Source organism: Pararge aegeria, chromosome 3, assembly GCF_905163445.1.
Source record: "Pararge aegeria chromosome 3, ilParAegt1.1, whole genome shotgun sequence".
Taxonomy (NCBI): domain Eukaryota; kingdom Metazoa; phylum Arthropoda; class Insecta; order Lepidoptera; family Nymphalidae; genus Pararge; species Pararge aegeria.
In genome coordinates this window covers 11,668,357-11,677,906 of record NC_053182.1, presented here as the reverse complement: position 1 = coordinate 11,677,906, position 9,550 = coordinate 11,668,357, and the positions used below count along the sequence as shown (strand labels likewise).

General features: G+C 37.6%; 1 protein-coding gene across 1 annotated transcript; it reads left to right on the top strand.

The window, feature by feature from the left end:
- Positions 1-2,572: 2,572 nt before the first annotated feature.
- LOC120637473 (zinc finger protein SNAI2-like) lies at positions 2,573-4,642 on the top strand. The gene is made up of 2 exons (XM_039909336.1): positions 2,573-2,908; positions 3,161-4,642. Exons 1-2 carry the CDS (start codon positions 2,740-2,742, stop codon positions 4,120-4,122), a joined length of 1,131 nt encoding a protein of 376 aa, XP_039765270.1. The 5' UTR covers positions 2,573-2,739; the 3' UTR covers positions 4,123-4,642.
- Positions 4,643-9,550: the final 4,908 nt, after the last annotated feature.

Sequence of the window (9,550 nt, the reverse complement as noted above, 5' to 3'; positions counted from 1 at the left end):
ATATATTATCTTTGTGCGTGTATATCAAAATATGTCATCAACCCATTACGAGCCCACTACATGATGGGGTTAGGCCGTAGTCCACCACCCTAGCTAAGTGCGGATTGGTAGACTAAACATGCCGTTGAAAACATTATGGAGAACTCTCAGGCATGCAGGGCCTCACGATGTTTTCCTTCGCCGTATAAAAAAAGGGATATTTAAATTTCTTATATTAGGAACGTACATAACTCCGAAACGTCAGTGCTGCGTGCCCAGACTCGAACTTTGTCTCCACGAAAGGAAAGCCGAAGCCTTACCCACTAGGCCAGCACCGCTTCCAAAATATGAACATTCATTAAATATTTTCTTCTAAACAAAACAAGTAGGTAGTTAAGTTTGTTGAATAAACATGGAATGTAGCGCGTGATCAGAGTATTCAAGTGACACGTCCATGTGTTATACGAAACGTCAATTAAAACGCTGAATGAGCTTATTAATTGTGAGGCACTTGTCGATCGTCGGCATTTGTAGTCATAAGCATGATCAGATCAAACAAAGAATTTCAAGTGTAGATAAATATCTTTGTTAGGAACGTTAACCGATTTAAAGCTGGTTGAGAAAAATTGCCAGACGACTGAATTTAGCGGTCTATTGGGTAAATAGTAGGTACCTTGTAAAGTTCAGTGTTTGTAAAAGAATTCTCAGTACCAACCTGGCGCTAGGAATTTGGCGGCGTCAACCTCCATGTCTCAGAGTGCACGTTAAGACATCGGTCTCGGTTGTTATTTCTAACTCGTGATAAACCCGTGGGGACTGCGTCACTACGCTGCGTAGTGACGCAGGTTTACGCTATTAAAATTCACTTTCCAACAGTTGGACGAATATGAGTGAATTTTAGCTCACTATTGCTCTTTCCAATGGAAGATTATGAAGACCAACGGATGTATCGCCCGAGTGCATTTGTATTGAATTGCTAAACATAGGTCAAATAATATGTGTTCACGATTTTGTACTTTGCTGGCTCACTATGACGTTTGCGCATGAACCGTATAGGTACAATGCGCCAAAGTTTTTCGTGGCCTATTTCAGTCCGGCTTACTTAAATAGCCTGCAAATAATGATCGAGTAAAATTGTAAAAAAACTCAAGCGATTCTATCCAAAAAGAGAGTAAGGATTATTTCTCTCTTCTACATCCATTTGAAGACAGCACCTTAGATATTAGTCATCTATGACAGGTTTCATGAATAGAAAGAAAATCAAAGGAAGGTTAATTTCATCTGCAGTAGCATCCGAGAAATTATCCACAAAGCACGAAATAACCCCGACTAGAGAGCGTTCATCCTAAAAGCTATATATGGGTAAATAGTAGCTTGCTAGAAAGTCTCTTATGATAAAGGCACTGGTCTCATTAAAAAATAAATAATTAATTTTAAAAACAGTCCGGTAACTTTTGAATTTAAGGTGGTATTAACGTAGAAATACTACCTATAGAAATAATATTCCTAAATGATTTATACTTTGAAAAACTGGTCCCGAATAAAGGAAGAACAATATACCTAAAAACCTGTACTTTATATGTACGTTTACATCTTGTTAAGTTAATAAAATATTTAAGTAGAAACATACATACCTTTTGCAAGCATTTTAAGTTACTTTCTGTGTTATACAAAGTTTTCCTTGCTGCTCTACATTCGTAGAGTTCACAAAGTGACTATTCAAGAACCTATTTACCTATCACAATCAAAAAAGGAAAGATGCGTCGCTAATAGAGGGCAAGGTCTATCTAGACTGCCCTGTGTCATTTTGTTATTGTTCACTGCCAATGTGTCATCACTCATCATTGTCTCATATAACAGGCCATTTTCGCAAAGTAGGTCGTAAAGCGTAATCGGCCACACGACATAATTTGACACCGTTATATATGTTGTAATGATGAAATTCTTTATTTTCCCTTTGGAATTAATTACATAATAACAAAATACAAAATTATGCATGCCTTTTAAAAGCTAGACTCATTTAGCAACCAGTTCATTTAGCAAATAATACCTAGGTAATAAAATTACGAAACAACGAAATATGATGTTCTAATGGCAAAGTTTCCAAAACCTACTCTTTGAATGAAATATTTCAAGTATCTGTGTTATACGGTAGGTATAGTATAGCTTATATCTTAAATCCTCACAACTACAATAAGGCAGTTCGTGTTTTAATAATAAGCCCGTCGAGACGGTTCGGTCGCGATTATTATTATTCTGACGGGACCGTTTCACAAAGACGTATGGCTCAGTTCAAAGGTGCTTAACCCCAAGACTTGCGCAAAAAATTAGATCGGCTGCTAAGACGAGGACGGTTTGAACCGGAACGGTGCTGAAGCTGGGCATATCGCACCGAGAGCGATGCGGCCGGGTGCGGAGGCGCAGGTGCCGCCGCCCCGCGCCGCGCCGCGCCCCATTGGCCGGCCCCGCGCCCTCCGCTATTGGGCACGGCGCACGTGCACAGCCTACCCGTCGCCACCTGGCAAGACCTGACGGGGAGCGCTTATAAGCCGCGCTCTCCCTCACCGCACCACTTCGAGTTCCGGACGTCAGCGAGTGCACACGTATGTCTTTGCGTCCCGAACACGAGAAACTTTACTACGACTCCGATGCGACATTGTGATTGATGGACTGTTATCAAACTATAGTGAACTTGTGATTAGAATATTTTGAATTAATCGGTTGAAAGTTTTACGATAAGTGTTGTGAAAAAAGTGCAAGATGCTTGTGGAAGATTCTCAATCTGCCCGTGCGTTGATGTCGAAGAAATATGCGCATTGCCCGCTGAAGAAGCGGCCGGTGCTGGTGCGGGAGGAGCGGCCGGCGACACCGCCCACTACGCCGCCTCACCCCGCCCACCTGGCTACGCGGCTATATTACGATTATCATTGTAAGTCTAATTACTATATCTACTTATCTGCTAACCCATTGGGTATTGTAACATAAAATATAACTTGAGAATCTAGTGGAAATTTTTAGTCTTTTAATATAAATTCCAATAACACAAATAACCCGCTAAATGTACCTAAATAAATTAATAAAACCCAAAGGATTTTATTACAAAAATATATCAGTCTACTCGAAAAATAAACTACTATAATAATGACACATTTTCTTTAACTTTTATTTCTATTGTCAACAGGTGACACAGAAAATGACGAGCCACAAAATTTAAGCACAAAGCCTGAAGATCTATCAAAAACCGGCAATTACCCCAGCAAAGCAATGTCACCCGTTGCTACTGCGGCCATTAAAGTAGAGCCAAAAGAGTGGTCTCAGCAGCACCTGGACTACCTAGCAGCGTGTCGGGCCAGATTAGAGCCCATGGCTACAGAACTTCCTCGACCAACACCACATTACGCGTATTTGCCCACCCTCTACCCAGCATATCCCTTGGAGGAGCTTTACCCCGCCGCGCCAGCTCTCTCTCCACCGGTGCACCCACAACTGTACACCAGATATTCACCCGCCTCGCCACCTTCCTCTTGTTCGCCGCCGCCATGCCCTGAAGATCTCCGCTCGCCGGGATCTGTCTCCTCAGACTCTGGAGTCTCCGTGTCTGCACCCCGTCGTCCCCGTTATCAGTGCCCTGATTGTGCAAAATCATATTCTACATATTCTGGCCTTTCAAAGCATCAACAATACCACTGCGCAGCTGCCGAAGGAAGTCTTGCCCGGAAATCTTTCAGCTGCAAATATTGCGCGAAAGTGTACACATCACTGGGTGCTCTCAAAATGCACATCAGGACCCACACGTTGCCTTGCAAATGTCATTTATGCGGCAAGGCTTTCTCGCGACCATGGTTGTTGCAGGGCCATATTCGCACCCACACCGGTGAAAAACCATTTTCTTGCCACCATTGTCGCCGCGCATTCGCCGACAGATCCAACCTTCGTGCACACCTACAAACTCACTCAGACGTTAAGAAGTACTCTTGCACGGGATGCGGGAAAACGTTTTCTCGTATGTCATTATTGAGCAAGCATTTAGAAGGCGGATGCGGTGCCCCAGTTGCGTCTCCTTATGAATATCGTTCAGAAGCAATCCCCTCGTCTCATGCGCATCAGCAACTTCCGTCTCACGCCACCGTTCATGCTTATTGATAGACTGAATACCGTAGTATCCTCGATCTCGAATTATTTAAATTAAGTTCCACAAAGAACACTTACTAATGTATACAAGACCCGATTATTTTTAAATAAATTATTCATGTACATTTTCAACGTTAAACTTATGTGCTATTATACATATTGAAGTTGTTATTATGTGTATTAGAAGGGACCAATGTATAATAAGTGACTTAGATGTAAGGTAGCGTAAGTAGTTTTTAGATATATTTTTGTTTAGTCGCGCTGTTATAGCGGCATCGCTAGTCATGTGGCATTTGCCGAGTGTCATACACTTTTATATTATGCATATATTCATATCCTAAGCCATGTACAAAGTGCCTTAATTATAAATAATTAATATATTCGTAAAACAAATTATAACAGTTGTAGGATTACTATTTTTATTATTTAATAAGATTTATAAACACAAACCTATTCATGAGGCTGTAAATTATAAAACCGTTGTCGATATGCGTTCCTTTCTGTTACCTCCGAGGAAAATAAAAAAGATTTAAAATAATTACTTTCGTTTTGTTTTCCTTCTAAGCATTCCTATCCACCCGACAAATCATTTTTTTACAGGATAAAAAAGAATGGGTATTTTTTATTTGTAGGTTCCATTTAGAATTTCTTCATTCCAATTAGAATTTCGGGGTCCCACAAAATTTTAATACTTTGTTGAGATAGAACGTAAGTAAGTAGGTATCTGGTAGCCGAATTTTTATTTATTAGCTTTACAAGGGAAACAAACATTTTATATCACATACGCCACTGAAGTTTTCACAACTTAGCTTAACTTGTGTGGTGGCCTTTACAATTTTGTTCAACCAGCTCCATCGAAACCTTTTTATAAATATCCATTGATAATAATAATACTGTGAATATTTAGATTTATCGATCAGTAGATTCTACCAAGGTACTTTGGCTATTTTCTTAACTTAGTTGAAACTTGAAAATTGTAGCTTGTAATAAAATTAGGACGCGAATAATAAGTCTATTATTGGTCAGCTATTTTAAGGTTGATACTTTAATCCTGACATCTCTAAACATATCCCGAGATACTAATCTCAATTCTTCAGTGGCAATTGCGATGCTCGCTCCGATAAATATTCGCCTTTGACTTTTATCTGACAACAAAGACTTTTTAATTTGCACGAAACGAAGCTCGAAGGCCTAACGTTCAAAAAATTATGCAAGTTCTACATTCGGTATAATTATACAAAAATACCATTCAAATCATAACTCACATTGCTGTTTATACCGTCGTATAAATTTTTTCGTCCCTCTCTTATACCCAATTTAAAGTATATTTTTGTTACTTCTCGATAGTATATGTTTTAAAAAAAAGTTTATAATATACCTACTTCAGAAAATATTTTTTTCTTTAAATAAAGACAAAAATTATTTTCTCTGTTAAGACAGTTAAAACAACTGTCACCTAAATTCGTCACAGAACAATGTAGAGTAAGTACGTTGTAAAGCAAGTACTTAAATACAAAAAATATATCAAAATCTGTCAAGCCGTTTAGGAGGACAAGAATTACTTTCTTATAAATACTTCAGTTAAGAAATCTACTATTAAGATGTCCTTAAATAATTTCTATAAAAATGTATTAACACAAGTTAAGACAGTAAAATAACATTATTATAATCAAGGCAACAACCTAAATATTACATATATCAGCCTTATTTACAGGCACTGGCAAGAAAAAATGCCGTTTTTAGTATAAAAGTCAACAGTAATGTCATAATGTCGTTCACTGGTAAGAAAGTGGTCCAATAAGATAACAATCGGTTCTGTATTAACCTTTAACCCTGTCAAGCAAGTGCACGTTTCTCAAAGTTAAGATACCTTAGCATTGAATAACACTTTTAATCGAAATGCTTAGATTTAGATATTATCTACAAAAACATTGTTGCCGTTACAAAATAGGCACACGAAACGTGGTGTTATTTATTGATATTTGCGAATAAGAAAATAATAAAAAGAACTTAGTAGGAACCTTTGCACCGTACGTGTACGTATATAAAAGAACTAATAAGAATCAACTCATCGATATTCTAAAGCAGTCAACTGCTGAACGAAAGTCCCCTGCCACCGGACTGGTTTGTACGAAACATCACACTGCTGGGCAGACGGGTTGGTGATTGCAGTAGATGTTAGTAGCATAAGCATAGCAGCAAAGGACGCGACTACCCGTTCTCTGTCATCATTTTAGTCGCTGTCACCACCGATCTGCTGTCACCACGCGGCGTGAGAATTATTTTTGGGTATATAATTAATCACCATTAGTTAATTCACCCAAATGAGGGGTTAGTAAGATAAATGATATCCAGTAGATAAATACTAGGTTCATTATATCTACCCATTACCATTACACAGGGCACGGGTCTCCGTCTACAATCAGAAGGGGTTAAGGCCGTAGTCCACCACGCTGGCCCATTGCGAATTGGTAGACTCCACACACCTTTAAGAACATTATGGAAAACTCTCAGGTATTCAAATTTCCTCACGATGTTCTCCTTCACCGTTGAAGCAAGTGATGTTTTAATTGCTTAAAAACGCATAAACAAGAATACAAAAATTACAACTTAGAGAAGTTAGAGGTGCGTGCTGCGATTCGAACTCGGCCTACCGAGAGTCAAGTCGAATTTCTACCCACTGGGCCATAACCGCTTAAATACTTAGGTTCAGTCCATTGAAAATGTTTTTCTGACAAGTCGTAATCAAAATTACATAAATTTTGGAGTGGCGTTGAAATAGCAATTTTTTTTTTTTGTTTTTTGTCCTACTTACGAATGACATTAATAACTAAGTAATTTAAGTATGCTAAAGCTTACAATAAATAAGACTTTTTTTTTAATCCATACTGCGCTTTACAATTTCATGTCTACTATACCTATAAGATAGGTACACGTATGACCAGCTGACAGAGGTCAAAAAAGCATTCGTACAGCGGTTGGATCATAGTGCCATGTAAAAGATACATTAGTATGTACCTATAACATACGAGATAACGCGGTTTGGAAATACACCATAAATATGACGCAGTCGCCTTCTTTGTCAGCCGAGAAACATTCTGCATAAGAAGTAGATAATATCTGATCAGATATGTCTTTCAGATTCAAATAAGTACTACGAATGTTATTCAGGACTAGTTTTTGCCTTGGGCTCCTCCGCATAAAACATCTAAGAAGTAAAATCTCCCATGCAAACTCTGACCCTCAAATATATACCTGCAATAATAAAAGCGTTCTGGTTTATAAATTTTTGAAGATTAGTTTAAGGGAAGCATTTCTAAAAAAAAACAATCAAATGCATACACGACAGTTCCATGGTAACTTAAACCAATTATGTAATGTAGGTATACTATATCATTCTCTCACCGACTTCATCCAACACATATCTGTGTTTGTTTGGCTCTACTGACGGCTCGCCTCATTGACTTTGTTAACGTAACGTATTTTCATTTTATCGAGCTTAAAGTCACAAATATTCTAAAAAAGTTTCACTACATACCTCGTGTATCCCACTGCCTGTTTGTGAAGTCCAGTCTTTTTTTTTTTTTCAATCGAGGAGGTAAAAATCCCTTCAGACTTCTACCTGATGGTAGGGCATGTCCGACTTGCACGGAATAAAACAACCCCCCCGCTATCTGCCAGGTCTGCACGGAACCGCTGGGCATTACTTCATGCTGTGAAGTCCAGTCTAAATCAGTTTAGCCGTTCCAGATATTAGCCAAGGCAAACAGACTGACAGACAAGGTAACCCTTTGTAATATAAACTTAGGGACAAACGCATCCACACGTAAACGTCTCATTACATTTCAATCTAAAAATAAACGAAGTCATTTGTGATACAAAACGAGGATGCGGCCTTCGGCGTAAGTAGTACTAACGGCCCCCGCGACTTCGTTCGCGTAAAATTTTAAAATCTTTTTCATACCACGTTTATACTACTCAATTTACTGCAACCCACCACATCGACTCGGCCGACTACTTACCCCAAGAATCGGACTGATATCTTCGATTAGATAGTTTAGCGCGTTTTGATAAATACATTTTCATGCCTTATTTAAAAAAATGAATTTAGGAATTATTATAAAAACTTTCAACAATTATTTTACTATTTTATTTTTCAATCTATATACAAATTTTCATCGAAATAGTTAAAAAAATAAAGAATTTCATAATATTCACCCCTTATTTAGCTCTTAAGGTGTAAACATTTAAAAGTTGTACAGTTAATCTTATAATCCTCAAAAATTGGGTTGTCCAGAGATGAGCGCTTCCAAACAAAAATACAAACTCTGCTTTATTAGTAGTAGGTACACGTTTAAATAAGTGGCTATATATAAACCTTTTGTCACTGGCAGCATTATGAAAAGATAAACACCATGAAGTTTACATAATATTCTTCATGGTCGACATGGGTTAAAGCGGGATTGCCGTTCCGGCACCGGATCTTGGCGGAAAGCGTAAACGTCATTCATAACATAATATTTATTATTATTATAATAAAGTGTATTCGTAGATAAAATATATAAGGCGATGTCTCGCCTCGAATATTGTGTAACAAAAGTAATATGTAATTGTTACGGTAAACGAGATAGACTATATGGTGACTGAACTGAGTTTTGTTTTAAACTTTACATAGTGTAAAACAAAGTGGCTCCTGTTTATATGTTTAGATCTTTTAAAATACGCAACGGATTTTAACGCAGGACTAGATACATAAATAAATATACTACGATAATACACACATCGCCATCTAGCCTCACAGTAAGCGTAGCTTGTGTTATGGGTACGGAAATGACTGATATTTTTATAAATAACATGCATAAATATCTTTAATAAACATCACCCAGACACTGAGAAACATCCATGTTCATCACACAAACATTTTCTAATTATGGGAATCGAACCCACAGCCTTGGACTTAGAAAGCAGGGTCGCTGGCCACTGCGCCAATCTGTCGTCAAAGAAGGAAGGAAGAATAAAGAAGGAAGGTTTATAAGTAACTAGTATAAGCTGTTGCCTGCAACTTCTTCAGTGTTTGTTTTTGTTTTTGAAGAATCCCCCAGCTAATATATAGTATGGCATTCAATTGAGGTGTAGTTCTGTATAATTTTTTTTATCTCGGGTATTCTTAATCAAATTCTTAATAAAAAAATCGGATATCGCTTAAAAAAAAATATTTCAATCAATGTTTGATACATGTATCTCTAGACATTACTTTTTGTTGAGGTGTATGTACCAAGTCCTTATATTCTTTAAATTCGCAATAACTTAAAATTAAACATCCGATTGGAATTAATTTAAAAGTATTTAACTGCTAGATAAACCACGATGATAAAACTTGATTATTTGAATAAGAATTAATACTGCGACTTTTGCTTCTACTGGCGATGTAGTAAAATTT